Source organism: Leptidea sinapis, chromosome 28, assembly GCF_905404315.1.
Source record: "Leptidea sinapis chromosome 28, ilLepSina1.1, whole genome shotgun sequence".
In the NCBI taxonomy this organism is placed as follows: Eukaryota; Metazoa; Arthropoda; class Insecta; order Lepidoptera; family Pieridae; genus Leptidea; species Leptidea sinapis.
In genome coordinates, this window is record NC_066292.1 from 3,959,560 (window position 1) to 3,978,354 (window position 18,795).

General features: G+C 33.5%; 1 protein-coding gene across 1 annotated transcript; it reads right to left on the reverse strand.

Moving 5' to 3' along the window:
• Positions 1–733: 733 nt before the first annotated feature.
• Positions 734–15,027, reverse strand: LOC126973099 (dnaJ homolog dnj-5). The gene is made up of 9 exons (XM_050820240.1): positions 13,339–15,027; positions 12,173–12,339; positions 8,946–9,063; positions 8,057–8,210; positions 6,868–6,992; positions 6,254–6,356; positions 4,914–5,015; positions 3,456–3,556; positions 734–2,613 (listed from the first exon to the last, which is right to left on the reverse strand). The coding sequence occupies exons 1-9, from the start codon at positions 14,859–14,861 to the stop codon at positions 2,475–2,477; spliced, it is 2,532 nt and encodes an 843-aa protein (XP_050676197.1). The 5' UTR covers positions 14,862–15,027; the 3' UTR covers positions 734–2,474.
• Positions 15,028–18,795: the final 3,768 nt, after the last annotated feature.

Consider the following 18,795-nt stretch of genomic DNA (forward strand, 5'->3'; position numbering starts at 1 on the left):
GAAGTATAAGTGACCATTGCTGACCACAGTCATCCTAGTCCAGAGGAATCACAGAGCGTTTTGTAGTTTGTGGATGATAATTTAATTTTCTGGCTAGGGAGGCGTAATACACCTGCACCTACAACCAATTGGTTTGAAGATTCTCATTATACCTAATTTCGACGGAATATACCTAATTATTGGATAGCTATATGATTATAGAAGGATCAACAAAAACCAGCAACATGGACATTATTCTGGTGTGTAAGCTATATTATGGTAAAGTTTCATCAAAATCTATTCAGTAGATTTTGCGTTAAAGAAGTTCAAACATACATCCAGACATACAAACTTTCACATTTATAATATTAGTAGGATAATATCCAAGTATAACTAAAAGTACTCCGTGAATATATCTTGTCATTATCATGAATTGACAAAACAGTTATCTTGGCATGCCCAGTTATTTGTTTGCCATACCCGTGGACTATGACCAATTTGCCTTGGTGATGTTATAAATTCATTTGAACTCGATAATCCCTACTAATCCTAAAACTTAGCATTCGTTGAGGATTTGTAAAGGTACCTACGTACTAGACTTCTGTATGTGTCACATGTAATATTTAATCCGTAGTAAGTACTTATTAGAAAAATATCGATCTAAGGTTAAAAAATAAAACATTTGAGAACTTTTTTACAAAGAAATACTAAAATAATAGACAAATGTGCAGGATTGGTATAAATGAAACAAAAATAGTTTGAAATATTTATTGAATCATAAAGCGCGAGTTCTACGCAATAAATCTCACGTTATTGAACAATAATCTCTGTGAAGGCAGTGAGTGCGATTTCATGTAATTATTGACAATAAAACACAAACAATCTTAACTTATAATACAGCCAGTCAAGAAGCGGACCCATTGACAGAAGTACGGTCCTTGTTTCTTGCGCACTAAAGACTTTCCAACTCAATAATATACAGTGAACTCTTCAAAAACTGATATGTATTAGGCAGTGACAACCCTAAGTCCATAGAGCAAACTGAACAATATGCCTTAAAAGTTTCGGTCAAAATTCTGAGCGCAATCCGATTAAGATGATCATAACTTTTTGGAATTGGAACTTATAAATGTCCAATCCTTGGGATGTATAGCATTGCATGTTCCTGAGTAGGTATGATCTTTTTAATAACAATTCTTTGCTAAGTTACTTATAATTTCTATGATAAGGTTGTATCCCATTAGAATTGCTAGTGGAATATTTCTGCCAAACCCTAGCACTGGCCCTCCAAAATATAGATCAATTAAATCAGGAGTTAGGGTCATGTCCAAATATGTCTGACAAAACATACTTTCACTTATTATATCTATTCGACCGGAGTGCGTAGATAATAATCAAAATATGCATTTGAATACGATATTTATAAATTATTATAACATCATATTAATTTCTTTATGAATGCATACATTATTTCATTATATTCAGTGGCTAGTTATATTACTCGCCAATGCACTTGGCACAAGGCAAAAAACATTAGTTTTATTAGGAATTAAAAAAGAAATAGTCAATAAACAAAAGTTGAACGCTGCATCATTCCGTTCTATGAACGTAAAAGTTAGAGCGAGAGCACTGCAACATCGGCATTACTACTCTCTCTTTTTGTTAGGTATAAAATGAATACACAAGACTTTTTTAGATTTTTCATAATTCGAGCAAATACTATATTAAAATATATTTGCATCGGCAAATAATGAAATGTGTAGTAACATAGTGATGCACTTTAACGTTAGAAAAAAGAAAATTACAAACTTGAATATTACCTTAACACAAAAAAAATAGTTAGTGTAAAATTGTGATGAACATTATTAATAAAATTAATATTGGTATAATATTTTATACATGAAAACTAGTTAAAGTTAGAAATAAAGTTATACATTAAATAGTATCTTATTAAATTCATTGATACTGGCTGGTGTTTGATATTAATGTCCTAGTGTGGGCTAGAGTCATCGATAAATTATCTATATGTTAAATATCTATAGATAATTAAATTGATGTACAGCACGATTGATCTAAATTAATCATATTTAATATATTAATGTTTACCTACTATAATATATAAAGTATGTTTTTCAACTATAGCTACATATTATGTTATTGAAAGGAACTTTTTAGATTCTACATTCCCTTTTGACTATAACATGTAGATTTAAAGGAAAGAATATATTTTTTGTAGAATATCGATATTCTCTGCATTATCAATGAAAATTAAAATATTTTATGAACATTGTCATAAAAACAACTATCTATAGCAGTTTAAAAAAATGATTGTTAATGCTATCAATAACTCTGCACACACTAAACAATAAAAATATAATTTGGAACTAGCGGTGTAAATATTTAATACTTTAGCACTAAGAACATTTAAACGCAAATCGGTCACAGATACATTTATTTTTAAACAACAGTAGTATTAAGCGCGGTACTCAATGTCTTCAGGCTTTGGGCTTCTTGTTGCGTCGCTTTTTCGAGTCTGCATTATCTGTGGGCGATTGTTTAGGGTTGCCAGGGTTTGGAATCACTCCTGTCTTGCTGTAGAGGTTGTTTAGAAACTCTTCGAGGTTTGGATCATGCCTAGAAATAGTGATACAAATTTAATTATTACTTTATGCAGTTATGGTCATATATATCAATAGTTATATCGGGGAATTATATTTATATGAAAATACGGGGCGAGACGAGCAGGACGTTCAGCTGATGATAATTGATACGCCCTGCCCATTACAATGCAGTGCCGATCAAGATTATTGAAAAACCCAAAAATTTTGAGCTGCACTACAACTGCGCTCGTCACCTTGAGACATAAGTTGTCAAGTCTCATTTGTCCAGTAATTTCACTAGCTACGGCGCCTTTCAGTCCGAAACACAGTAATGCTTACACATTACTGCTTCACGGCAGAAAAAGGCGCCGTTGTGGTACCCCTAATCTAGCCGGCATCCTGTGCAAAGAAACCTCCCACTGGCAATGTAGTAATTAATAGATCTTAAATATGCAGTCAGATATTGTAAACTGCACAGTAATAGAATTATTACGTATTAAGCTTTTCACAAATTATGCCCAAAAATATGGACATAATACCCACTAACGACATAATAACACTAGGTACGTATCGGTATTATGTCTCTGTAGCGATTTTTAAGAACCTTTTCAAAGTTTCAAAGTTGAAACTGTTTTAGAAGCTATTGTCATTTCAATAATCGGTCTGTGAAACTTTTTTGTGATCTCTTTCTTCAATCCATCTATGGGATGGAGTATTAGAATTCTTTTTCTTGGTATTTGTATGAATATAAATAAGATTGAAATATTGAAGTGCTGATTGAGGATTGCGTCAGTCGAGTAGTCACTACATAGCAAGTTTATATTTATTCCTACACAATACTATGTGTATTGTACTTATATATGGGGTACACATTACCCAGGTTGTTGCTTGTTGAGATCGGGAGCGGCCTTATTTCCGAGCACGATGCGGTACTGCACTATGTGACAGTCGGGACGGAGTTGCTTCAAATTCTTCTTCTAAAAAAGAAAAAAGATTAGTTAGACCACCAATACAACGATATACCCAGCTGGGTAAGTAGAATTAATAATTTACAATATGGATATACGAGTGTGTGTGTGACTAAAACAGGTCATTATTTTCGCATAAGGGCATGTATAGATTGCATCGCCGCCGCGCGTTACGACTGCAAGTATTTTTTTCCTGTATTCAATCTCGGCATTTGCGGGACTACGAATTTTCAATCCCGCGGGATCTCGGTATTTGCGGGATCCCGCATATTGAAAATATGCACATTTTAAAACAATGAATTTATCAACTCCACAGTTATTTACGTACATATTACTATTAAAATGAGATCAATCATATTATACTGTTTTTTTTACAAAAAAAAAACAATAACAAATTCTGAATAAAAAGTAAAACAAAACAAATCGTTTTCAAAAAATACACAACGCAAAATTACAAAATCAACCAAAACAAAAAACACATTATAAACTGATAAATTATTACTTAATTATTAAGTTTTTCAGCTTTTAATAATTAACTGAAAATGTTTGCGTAGGAAATACAATATTTCCAAACTGTCGTCTGCCAAACTACTTTTACTCTATTGCCTGGTCAGAAAATGCCCTTTCTGCTTCCACCACACTTGTATTCCTTTTAAGGGCTTGTACGTGAATGAATCTTTCATTCACGTAGACACCCTTAAATTTTTATTCGATTCTAAAAGTATGTATCAATAAACATCACGAAAATACGAAACAGTTAATAAATTGAGTTATTAAGAATAATAATTCACGCAGATTATCCTATTTTGCACCGCATTGGAAGCGTGCTATACGAGTGATGGTTAACAATGTGTTCTTACAGTTACAGCAGCATGCCAAACTCAATGGCAGCAAGTGAAAGAGCGGCGAGTTCGGCGTCTACAACATGCTCTCAGTTGGATGAAAACATATGACTGGTGTTACGTGTTACTTTAAAATTAAATAAATATCGCCACGCCCCACAGATTTTATTTTATTGAGTCACCATGAACCATAACTTCTTCATTTTATGTGGTTACATTTTTCTACTTATGATATTGTCACTATAAACTTTTCATTGAGCGTGATGGTTACAAAATTTGTGATTTTAAAGTGATTTTACACTATACGCAAAAATGGTCGATGCGGGATTCAAACCTGCATCTTCAGTGGCCTAAGCATATCGTTGAAATCACAAGTCACACTCAAAAAATTCTCAAGGCAACACACCAGAACAAGAAAAAAAAGTAACATAAATAATTAAAGAATTATTTTCACAGCAGTTATAATTTGTTTTTGTCATAAGTTCATAATAACTAAAACTATATATATTGTAAAGTCAACGAACCTGGCAGCTGGCCCACTGCGTGATCTGGTAGACCGCTCCGTCCATACACGCGTAGTACATCACCACCAGACCCCACATACTGGACTCAGCCCATATGTCGCCCTGGAAATATTCTATTGATTAACGTTATTTAGGCATATTACTAACAATAATTTATTGACTACTAGCTGCCCCGACAGACGTTGTTCTGTAGATAGTAAAAAAACAACTGTTTTATATTTCAAAACATCAAAAATTATTTCGTAAATATGCTCCCTGTTGTTAGAATGAAGTTGTTTCACAGCGGAACTGTCAAACCGTGCGTCACTAAATTCTCTCATAGAAAATATGTCCATACAAAACAAATACTGAAAATAAAAATATTTATGGGTCCCAAATCGAAATAAAAACTACCCTATCTCTCAAGTTGGAGACCTCCTGGAGAGTTCTCTCAAGGACCAAACTGCACTCCATGAAGTAATCACCATTAAAATCCGTTCATTAGTTTAGGAGTCCATTGAGGACAAACATTGTGACACGAGATTTATATATATTAAGATTACATGTTACGTATTCACAGGCAAATTGACGTTTACTGTTCGCGTATTACTTACTACACCATGAAGTCGATATAAAAACTCCGCTTAGAGCATAGGTTCTCAACGTGGGCCGTAACGCCCCCTTGTGGGTGTTTCAGACTTTCGGGGGGGCAGTAGAAGACCCAGAGAAAATTAGGGGGCATTGAGATGGCGCAGATGGGGCGTGGGTAGATTAAAAAATATAGTCTAAAATGGCAAAAAAATACACGAAAATACTCTAGAAAAAAACATATTCTCAAAGTAGGCGGTGAGCAAAATAAGGTTGAGAAACTATGGTCTAGAGTGTCAATAGTAATTGTTGTATGTAGGCTTTTTATATTAATAATATAATTAAGTATTTTAATATATAAAAAATTATGGAAAAGGAGGACAAACGAGCGCACGGGCCATCTGGTGTTAAGTGATCACCGCCCACATCTTGCACCACCAGAGGAATCACAGGAGTGTTCATAAATGAATCTAGTGGGTATAGTAAACTGTGTGTACAATATTGTATATTTTACTAAAAAAAGAATGCTGGGAGAGTTTTTTGCACCGCTTCTTCTCTCTCAGAGCGCCATTTGTTTCCGAAGCGGTAGTGGTATCTAGTATATTAGAAATGACATCAAAAATAATTCTAAAGGAATCAATTTTGAGGAGATAAATGCCTTTTATGTGCCAGGATAACTTTCCTTGCCCGATGCGTTGATTGCGTGTGGTAGTGAGCAGACTTCTTTCATGATGCAGACTGAAGAGTATCTTTTGAGGAATATGGTAAGATACCTCTTTAGCAGAGTGCCGTATCTTGCACTGCGCGCAGTACCGCGCCGCGTAGCAAGGTCGCTCCGTCGCCACGCGCTTGTGGCGACGTCCGCAGTTCGTGCATCTGTCGACACCATTACAGGTTAACTGGACACTAACATACCATGAACACATAGTCAAGTGTGAGACAAAAAAAAATGAATTAAATAAATTATTGATGTGAAACATCTATAGCCGCACGTAAAACCGATTTCTGGCGTGGCGACGCATGCCGTGGCGACGCGTCGCCTTGTCACAGTAATACCGTCCTCAGAGGCAACATCGAATATAACTATTACCGAAGTCACTGATTAAACGAATTAAGTAGTCACGATTTGAAATAAATTCGTAAATTTTTGTATTAAATGAAAATAAATGTTTATTCAATAAATAGTCATCGTTATCTGGAAAAAATCGTAATATTTTATTTTATCATTATGACATATTTAGTTCCTATCACAATATGTTCTTTTCTGCATATTACTTTTACAAAATAATGTCGATGTTTCACATCTGCCAGGCGTCCCGTGACGGCTCACATTTTTTTTAAAAATATGAATTTAATCAGAGCTCTTTTTACGTGGCGGGAACTATACCTGATGGTGTTCGAGGCAAACTCCATTTTGTCGTGCAGTTGAGCGATCAGGTCACTGAACTCGCTCCACGCGGCCTCCACGTGCCGCGATTCCTGGGCCTTCCTCTCGTACTGCTCTCGGCGCTCCTGTAACGTCCATTAAGTATTTTAATATATAAAAAAACAAGAGCTTAGAGGCATCTGTAACAGTGTGTCCACTTGGTACGATTGTAGTTTACCTACTTTGGAATAAATTGAAAACTAAATCGAATAATTATTACATCGACAGTTCTATTATTATCGATTCAAATTGGAAGTCGAGTCGGCGGAGGGTAACCATAGAATTTTGAGAGGTAAATATTTCTGATATTTTAAGAAATATCTCGAAATAAACCCGTAACAAATAATTATATACAAAAAAATACATGTTATGTTAAATAGGTATAGCGTAAACACACAGACTGAATGTGCAAAGTGTCTCCGAGCTCTAGATGGCGTCTAGAGAAGGTCTAACAGTTTGTTTTTTTTTTTTTATTTAATTTGTTTCAAAATTCATTAACAATGCGGGGATTCGAACCCACGCCTCTATGTATAAATAGTATATGAACGGTTTTGTAAGTACCCATATCAAATGGTCTATCTGATTGGAAAACTAAGGAGTCACCTTAAGAACTTATATATGTCAAATACTTTAAGCTGGTATTACATCTGTGGGTGTTTCATTTTTCATTGCATATTTATGGTGCCTTTAGCTCAAGGATTACTTTTCTCCAAGGATATTAACTATATGGAAGGTGTAGGTCGGGGGTATGATGCTGTTGCGTGAATGGACAAAGGCATAAAGGGTCGTAAAATTATTTTAATTATTTTCAAAATTGATCCTTTAGAATTCTTATTGATGTCAGTCAGTTCAAACACTACCTACGGAAACAAATAGTACTCAGAGATAGAAACAGCGCAATAAACTCTCCAGCATTCATTTTTGCGCTTTCTATAATCTATATTAGAAAAGTTATTGCAATAAAAAAATCATAATCTAATGAAATAAAAGATGAAATGCATCCAAAAAGGGTTGCACTTTTGACCTTGTGGAGATGATGTCTTTCTAACCCCAAAAAAGAAAAAAATTCGTCGTACTATTGACGTTGTTAGTAATGTAACATGGTCATGTGAGAACATAGTGTTCCATGTAAAACTCTGCTGTAACTCACCGGTTCACCAATCAGGTCGAAAGCGTGCTGTAATATTTTGAAAGCCTCCTCTGCGCCAGGTTGCTGGTTTTTATCTGGGTGTACGAGGAAAGCCTGCCGCCGGTAGTAACGTTTTATTTCTTCATCTGAGCATGTCTCGCTTACACCTAAAATACTGAAAAAAATATATACATATCCAATGTTAGTTTGTTCTTTAGATATGGCGGTGTTGTACGGCGATGCGCGACTTTTAACATAAAATGGAGAAAGGGCTCATGTTCATAGGCACATAAGTGAATTTGCCAGAAACTGTCATAACCATAATGTTTACACCAGGAACAGACATAAACTGATGATGCCTACTACTCGGCTACGTCGAGTTAGTCGTCGCTTGCTGAATGCATATAACTTATAAGAATAAGGAAAATACAACTATTATTTTAAGTAGGTACCTTGTAGTGGCAATAATTAATAAAAATTATATGATTTTTCACTCTTATCACCTCATTTAATATTAACATTTGAGCTTAGTTCAACTTGATACTTCCACATATTCCAGAAATATCTTCACTTTGTTATGACAGACAGACAATTTAGTGACCCTAAGAGTTCCTATTTCCTTTGTCATTTATAAATATAATTTGGGATTTAAAAAAATATATAAAGCTATAGTATGTTTTGACCCCTACCCCCTTATTCATAATGGTCCGCTAACTTTAAACAGCCGCTAAGGAGTGTTTTTTCTCATTCTGACTTAGATCAATAGAAGGAGACAGAGTGAGAATTAGAAATGCTTTAAGTTAGCAGACTATTATGAATAAGGGGGTTAAGCGTTATATCTACAAACTCTAAAGGCAGGTTAAAACCTTAACTTGAGTAATAAAAATCTTTATCTAGAGGTCTGACTTACCTGTACGGATCTTTGCCCTGACATGCAAGTAATCTTTTCATAGCTTCTTCTCCAGTCGCCGGCAGCTGTATATTACTACATAACTTGTTAGATTCATTGTCACTCTCTGCATCCTTTTCTATAAATTAATATAATAGATGTTATTCTATAATCTTGATAACCTGTATAGCCGAATAGTTAGCGATCCTACCTACTAAGCTAGCAGTCCCGGGTTCGAATCCCGGTAGGTGCAAGCATTTATATGATGAATTTGGATGTTTGTTTCCGAGTCATGGAAGTTACAATGTATTTATGTATGTTTATTTGAATTTATGTATGTTTAAGTAAGTATATTGTATTAAATATATCATTGTCTTGTAACCCTTAACACAGGCTATATATGCTTAACTTGGGGCAAGATAATTTGTGTAAAAAGTGTGTCAATATTATTATTATCAATATAATCAGATTGCAACTAAGTAAAAGTCAACAATTGGTCAATTGCGATATTACCAAATAGGTATATGCATGAATTTTAAAAATACTTAAATTTGATTTTTCACATCCTAAAAATTATCAAACACATCAAATTATACATAAAAACATTCATATTCAATTAAAAAATAAATATTCTTTCCCGGCAATATATTTCGGCTGTTCAAACGTGCCATTTTGCGCGGGGTTTCTGTGACGTCATAGTCTATCCCAAGAATCTATATTGTACTGATAAATGTATGGCTGGCTTTTTCCTTCGGTTATAGGTACTGCGAAAACTACTGAACCGATCAGAATAATTCTTCGAATACTTTCGGAGAAGATTTTAGTATATAATATGTTGGTGATTACTTATTTAGAACCTATTTTTTTTACCGAGAAATGCCTATAAATTCGCAAAACAACTAATTCAGTCCATGATATTTCATTACATATAGTGATAATTCATACAATGAGCCGCTGCGTTTTTATTTAGTTTATAGTTTGATTGTTTTTTACTTTAAAAATGCAAAAACTTAAACAAAATCTTAAAACTGATCTCAACGAGAATCATATGTTAATGATCTTTAATAACAGAAAAAAAAAACAATGTATATGGTAATTCCAGTTAAATTATATCTTCTGCATTTATATATTATGTTTAGTTTTAGAAATTAATATTTACCAGTGGGAGGCTCCTTTGCACAAGATGCCGGCTAGATTATGAGAACCACAGCGGCACCTATTTCTGCCGTGAAGCAGTAATGTGTAAACATTACTGTGTTTCGGTCTGAAGGGCGCCGTAGCTAGTGAAATTACTGAGCAAAATGAGACTTAACATCTTATGCCTCAAGGTGACGAGTGCAATTGTAGTGCCACTTAGAATTTTTGGGCTTTTCAAGAAACCTGAGCGGCACTGCATTGTAATGGACAGGGCGTATCAATTACCATCATCTGAACGTCCTGCTCGTCTCGTCTCGTATTTTCATAAAAAAAAAGAAAATATGAATTGAGATAACTCAAAAATTAAATTAATTATCACATAATTACCTTGCAACTTTCAACTTTTTTAAATTCAGAAGAAATAAAATCTGGGTTCGAGACAAAAAAACACGTCATCAACCAGCATCATAAACGCATCTATTTTTGGAAGATTATCTGATTGTGTTTCAACAAATCCACTTTCAGTCATTGTAAATAATAATTATACAGGTCATTAAATAATAAAAAAAACATATAATTTAATATATCGCTAACCACCGAAAATAATACCTAGGAACCATACCATTGCTTATGTTTATCTAGACTTTGACGTCACACTGCACTTCAACCAATAGCATTGCGTTTGGATGTTTCATATTTCGCCGGTATTTATTGCATTTTTGTATTTTAATAATTATTATTCAGCACAAATAAAAAAAAAAAGATATTTAAGATAAAATAAATAATAATAAAGATTAGAAAATAATAATAATATTTCAACTAAATATAAGTTACATGCATATACCCTACTACCTGACCCGGCAAACGTTGTTTTGCCATATAAAGTATAATTCACGCGATAGTTTTATAAGTAATAAAATATTGCCTATATTATAGCCTGTACATCATTTTGTTCTATTGTCAATAGTTTTTGCAGCGCACGCAAAAATAGGTTTTCGATTTTACACCTTGTGTTACAAAATAGCAATTTTATTACGGATCCCTAATTTTGAAAAAAAAAAAAACATATCCTATAGCCTTCCTCGATAAATGGACTACCCAACACTGAAAGAATCATTCAAATCGGACCAGTAGTACCAGAGATTAGCGCGTTCAAACAAACAAACAAACAAACACTGCAGCTTTATAATATTAGTATAGATTGGATCACGAAATTTCGTGATTTGATTAAACAAAAAAACCGTGTAAGTAGAATTTCAATTTCAATTCAAGAAGGTCTACGAAAGTTGCCAATAAAGAGAAATTAATTGAAAAAAAAAAAGTGTTACAGGAAAGACCAATTAATAGTGTGTTGATAATGATGAAGGACACAATATTAATATAAATTACACTCACTCAGTTACTTTTTGATTTTAAATATTCAAATTTTAGAATTTGTGTATAAAGTTTAATAAATATTAGTGTATTCCATATGGAATACACTATATATAACCCACATATATATGTGGGTTGGGCTACTAAGTCATGATGTCATTTAAAGAGTGACAGTAGGGCTGCCATTTTTTTTTAGTCTGTTAATATGAATCATTTGTGAGCAGTGTCGTGTTCATAACTCAATTTCGATTAGTTTGGAACATTTTTCTGGAATTACGTCCAATTGGTGGTGCACCATAATATAAAATTAGTTTTTATTAAGTATTTATGAGCATTAATTATGTTAAATAAAATAATTTGGTTTTCAATATATAAAAAAAGAAATATATATGTACTTGGTATTTTGTTGATACATTTTCACATTTGTAGATAATAATATAATAAAAATAAATGTAAATAAATAAATGAGATAATTTCTTCGGATAAATTGTACTGGTTCCATAAGCTAGACATACATAGATAAATAATATAAGAGGATAATATAAAGTACTAAAAAAATTGCATTAATGTATGTAATGTTGCAAGAGATTGTGGGTGGCGGTGATCACTTAACAACAGGTGACCCGTATGCTCATTTGTCCTCCTATTCCATAAAAAAAAATAGAAATTCTTAATCACTTAAGAAGTACATATTATATTAGTAAATAATAAGAGTTATATGAATAAAGAAACCGCACCTTTCTTAAACCATTTCATCTTTCTCCAAAAGGCAAAACGTGAATGTCCAAATTTCCTGTCAATATATGTTATATATTTGTTGTCACCCAACTTGTTCAGCCAATCCTTGCAACTGCGCCATACTGCCTGTGAGCTCACATAGCACTGTGTGAAGACAGATGTACACCTAGAACCAACAGGGGGATGTGCAAGCAACTGCAATGTCTCAATAGTGCAAAGAATGCAAAGCATGATATTAATTGGTGTGATAATGTGGTAATAATGTGATAAAAATATTCTTAATATTTGACAAACATGAGAGTTGTTCTGGTTGAAGGGCACACTCAATCCATGAAAATTATTTCTAATATATAAAATTCTCCTGTCATGGTGTGAAACTTTGAACTCCTCCGAAACGGCTTGACCAATTCTCATGAAATTTTGAGTGCATATTGGGTAGGTCTGAGAATCGGACAACATCTATTTTTCATCCCCCTAAATGTTAAGGGTGTTCCACACGATTTTTTTTTAAATTATTTTGACATTTTTTTTTAAATTTGTTTGATTTTGAGTCAGCATTAAAAAATACATACAACTTCAAATTTTCACTCATCTACGATCAACAGTTACTTTTGTATCGCGATATTAATATTGGCAATACAACATTTGCTGGGTCAGCTAGTAATAATATAATATTGACACACTTTTACACAAATTATCTTGCCCCAAACTAGGCATAGCCTGTACTATGGCTACAAGACAATAATATATGTAATAAAATATACTTACTAAAACATACATAAAACATTCATCATATAAATGTTTGCACCTACCAGGATTCGAACCCGGGACTTCTAACCACTGGGCTATATGAGTCATCCTTTCCTTCACTACATCTAATTATAGTACCGACATGCTGAATGCAGATTCTACTTAAACAAACAACATAAAACATTTACTTTCAATTGCAAGATAATTAATTACTTGACTTTGACCTCTTTGCATACAAAACACAAATGGCTATCATATTATCAATTCTATGAGGTATATACCCTCACTTAAGCCATTAAAACTCCTGTGATTTAACAGCTGTTAATAAGGAACTTCTGTAATAGTGATTACTTACTTTGGGTTTCCTGCAGGCTAGTTCAGTCACCTTATATTATTAAAAATAATTATAACTTACACATCAAATATAAGATGACAACTCATACGGCAGACATCTGACAGCAGATATAGAAACCATACAAGTGCCTTCCAAGAAGCTCCTCCCCAGTGCTGCAAGTAGTTTTGAGCTAGACCTAAATAACCTGGTTTATTCCTTCGCACTTTGGGCTGAGTCGGTTTCTTCTTATCTAATGGCAGTTTTGTTGCCTTATGATAGCTCCTCTCCTTTTTCTTCTTTATTTTTGGATCATTTTGGTTGTCTTGCAGAACAAATTGTGAATTCATCTCATCATCATGTTTTATGTCTTCTATGATTTCATCAAAACTTTTTACTTTTTCAGTTTTTTTCACTTTTTTAAAAGATTTTTCTGTCTGGTTTTTTATAAATACAAATTGACTTTCTTTTTCTTGATGCCCATTGTTTTCATCTTCATTTGTAATGTCATCAAGAGAAGACCACTTTCGGGACATGTTGTTTCGTTTACTTTTAGATTTCTTGTTACATTTTTGATACTTCTCATTATCATCTGTTATAAAATCTCCCGAGTCACTACCTGATGAAATAGTATTGCTTAACTTTTTTTTTTCTATTTTATACTTGTTTTCATCACCAATAATTTTCATAGTTGAAATTTTTTCAGATTTAGAAGTTTTGTTACAAAGTTTTGGCTCCATACTGTTTGGTGATTTTACCTTTTTTGTTACATCTGGTTGTGTATTTTTTGAATTTTTACTCAATACATCTGAATAGCTTGGACGCATTGGTTTTACTTCAGCCACTATTCGTTTCTTGGTGCTTGTTTCGGCTAAAGGACTGTTCTCGTTTCTTTTAAGACAATCTTGCGCATAATGAGATATGTTTTCACTTTTGTGAGAATTAGGTAACACATTCATTGGGGAATCAGGGTGGTTCAAAGGATAATTTTGACCAAATGGTGAATAGGTGCCACTAGAGTTTGGCTCCCAATTACCAAGCACTTCTTTTAAGAAGTTAGATGTTGGTGCTTGATTTTTTCCTTCATGGCTAAATGTCGTATTTTGAATAGTTGCAGTTGTTGATTGACTGTTATTATTCACAGTACAGTTTTGATTCAGTGTAAACATGTGCGCAGGCTGAGGTTGGTGCAATGGAACCTCGCAAGGTGCATGATTACTGCTAAATAGTTCGTACTGACCGGACATTGGAAATATTAACTGTTGATTATTTTCGTCATAAATTACCCTCACTAATTGTCCGTTCCCTAAATTCAACATTGCGTTTCCGTAATTCTGTGGTTGAACAAGATTAACGTTGGAATTTGGATTAAATGAAGGTTTTTCTTCCACATTTGGCGCGCTATCGACTGCAGGTTGCATATTGTATTGATTGTATACTTCGTTACCGAAATTTACATTTGTATATAAGCTGTTATTCATAACATTGGTATTTTGAGTTAGTGGTGGTTCAGTAATTTCGCTATATCCACATTTTTCCCCGGCATCAACGTGATAATTCCATGCACTATTGGTAAATCTTGGGTCATCTTTTGTCGACCTTGCCATTTTTAGGTAGGCAGAATAAGTAGTTTTCGGGGGTGTATGTGAAACAAATTAACTCACAAAACTGCTGAATTTTACATTTTATAATTATATTTCAAACCTTGAATAATAAATGCGAATTTTGAACGCGTGATTATTATTTTATTTGACGACTGACGTACAAAATACAAATTGACATTAATTGAACATGGTTTTGCATTACTCTGTGACTCTCTCTCTCTCTCTGTGTGATTATCTGTGGTAACCAAAGAGAATATAATCGTTAACATTTTACCTACAGACAAAATATTCCATAGACTACATGCATTATGTTTTCTCATCTCATTCAGTGTTAAAATGATAAAATATGGCTAAATGTCTACAAACACGAGCATCCGACACATCTGACATCACTTTATTACATTCACGATGTAGTAACTAGTGAGGCGTATGTACTAGGTACACACTCCTATCATAATATGGTATTTAAACACCTACGTGGCGGTATACTGATTTACTGTAGGTACTGAGGGTCCCTCGCAGTGACTTCCCTATTAGGGGCGTCAAAACACGGTGGGAAATTTTACATTAAGTAGCTAGAATCTATTCACTCTTGTTTCAACAATTTATGGATATTTTACATTCTGCTATTAATGATTTTCTGTCTGTTAAGAGTTGAATGTGCTGGAAAGCTAGATTTACTATTTGTAAAAACGATACCGCGTTGAAAGCATATGTGTTCATTGCACTCTTGAAAAAAATTGTAATTCCCATCCACAGAGTACATTTTGTATACAGTACACCCAGTTCCTTTCCTTATAACTTCCCAACAGCAAACTACCTATTTAACTTTCATAAATCTCCTTGAATTAATAAATTTCTAAAATTTTAAAAATGTTATTTATGCTTACTACAATTCCTTTTGTACAATTTGGGGCACATCCGTCCATTATTTGTCCATATCCTTTACTCAGGGATTTGTCATATTTTAAATAAAACAAATATTTTTGCAAAGAAACATAATATTTTACATCTTACTATTTGGTAGGTATTAAGTTTTGTAAGAGCGGAGGTACTCTCACTACAAAGGAAGTTGTCATCGCCACGGTCGCTCACACTTTGATACACCAGAAGAATCAATAGAGCGTTGCTGGCCTTTTAGGAAGGTTTATGAGCTTTTTAACTACATCGTATCATGCTGGAAACACCAGGTAAGGAAGCTCATTCCACAGAGTGGTTCTAGGTACCTAAGAAATTTCCTTGAAAGTAGCAATGTATAGGTACGCCAAATATTCAAATGGTGAGGATATCATCCTCCTGTTAAGTGCATGCCATTCTAAGATGGAATTCAGCGGCAAGAATCGGGATCAACACAATGGTAGAAGGCACACAATGAAGAGATGTCTCTATGCAACGAGCACTTCCAATACTCAGCAAAGCATTGAGGGGAGTTTTGCCAAATAGCGGTCATATGACAAAAAGGGGGTTTTAATGGTTACTTTCCCCATTACGTGACCTTCTCAAGAGAGGACTCAATAGTAGATGCTGGTTTCTTCCACGATTCAGTGTGCACGATTTCGAGGCATCTAACATATCGTAGATATGCAGAATAAACTGGGTAGGATGGGTAGGTATCACTATTTTTCTTTGTATTGAATCTGGATTCATTTCTAAACATATACATATGAGTAAAAAAGGAAAGAAAAATAATGATGCTGAGTTCTGTTTGGTATTGACTGAAATAGTGCACACTATTTATCGCACCTACAAAAGTTATTTTGTGAATACAACTACAACGGCCACCTAAAATTTAATCTATAGTTTAAACATAACAAGGTAAATATGAATGTTCTTGTTTTACAACAATTCACAGTTCATTGTTAATAATGTTTATTAATTTCAAATGCAATATTTTGTGTATAGAAAGAGTTATAATTCAACGAAGCAAATACGTTGCGCAAGATTGTTATTAGTCATAACAATTTAATTAGGTGTCTGTTCAATATGTTGCATCATAGAATCATAATATTACTACGCTGAACGCTCCAGAGCAACAAACCGTTTTCTATATTCTTATATCCTATTAATTAATATATAATATTATAAATGTGAAAGTTTGTATGTCTGGATGTATGTTTGAACTTCTTTAACGCAAACACTACTGAATGGATTTTGATGAAACTTTGCAGTAATATAGCTTAGACACCAGAATAACTTATAGGCTATAATTTATAAAAATATTGTGTGAATTATCTATACATTGAAATAAAATTGGAGTGTCTGTTTGTAATATTGAAATACCGTTTTTTACTAAATGTATAATATTATGAATACATACGTACCGTATATGCACTAAAATAACATTTTTTACATTTTTTTGTCTGTCTGTCTGTTTGTTCCATCTAATCCGGTGACTTTTATTGGCAGGTAGCTGGAGGTAGCTGAAAATTAAAGCAATGTCCAAGAAACGGTCTAACTCTAAAAATAATTTAAATGGCAAAACAACGTTTGCCGGGTCAGCTAGTCTATCATATTCCCGCCTTAGAAATGCACAATGCTTATAATACCTACTAATATGAAATGTACCTAATAGTACCTACATGATCGAAAAAATTAAACCATTTTGTAAAAAGTTAAATCAGTTCCTAAAAAAAGTAATTTTACACAATAATTGAAGAATACCTACATATTTCGAAGATTAGTGTAGTAACAGGTTGGTTTTTGCTTTGGTTGCTACCTCAATACATACTATAAATTTTAATACTAAAATGAGATTTCATGTTTCCTACAGGTAAATAACTTTCGAGAAGTTTTTTCATTTGTGTATTTACAGGAATTCGATAATGAATGCAATAGCAATCCGAGCAGTACTGAGACCCCCGTAAGAAAGCTGATATCAGAGAGCAAATGTCTCTGTTCAGAACAGGGACTAACCTTTAAATCACTTAAGACGAAACCAAATCGGAAGCCTACAATTTTATTAGATCATTTTGATCAACAAGTAATATGGAGACTGATTCACAAGTTTCACATTACAAACATTTAGAAAATCCGACGGTGAAAATACTACACGCAAAATTAAAAAAAGAAGTAGGTAGATTATAGAGGTTGTGTCAGCACGATAGACGAAATACTACGACAGCACAGTCATAGTGTGTTCTGTTTACCGCTATATCACCCTCAGTTTAATCCTAATGAAAATGTATGTGGGATACGTGGTGAAATTTTATAACGAGGCGGTACTCGAACGGTTAGCTCAGTTGGTTAGAGCACCGGCACGGAACGCCGGAGGTCGTGGGTTCGAATCCCGCATCGTTCATAAAATTTTGTTTTTCAAATTTTATTTGTGTACGTAGTGAAAATTAAAAAAATTCACAATGATGTTAATGACATCAGCTGAGGAAAATTTTACTAACATAACTGCAGTAGATGAATAAAAAAATGTTTGTCTTCATGCCATTAAAGAGGAAAAGAAATTTCAAAGCACAGATGAGACTTTTTAAGGTTTTTTAAGATATTATAAAATTATTGCTTTATAATGTGTGTTAAGGACGTAAATTCTATATTGATAATCATTTATGTGTATGCCGATTTTTTGGCGAATTATGCTGTGCAACTACCAATTATTAAGAACTATGTTACGACGATTTATGTGAATAAATTTTCATCGGTTATCAATCATCATAGAATGAAGGTAATAAGAGCAGTTCTTACGTATTGATTTTGTATACAGTGAGAGTCCGTCGCAGAAACGAAGTACCGCGGCGTTAAGTCAAACTATGTTTTATATTAAACTAGCTGACCCGACAGATACTGTTCTATAGATAATAAAAAAATACTGTTTTATAGGAATTTGCCAATAATATTTTAAAACATCAAGAATTATTCCGTAACGTATGCTCCTTGTTTATCCATATAATGAAATTGTTTCACAGCAGAACTGTCAAAACGTGCGTCA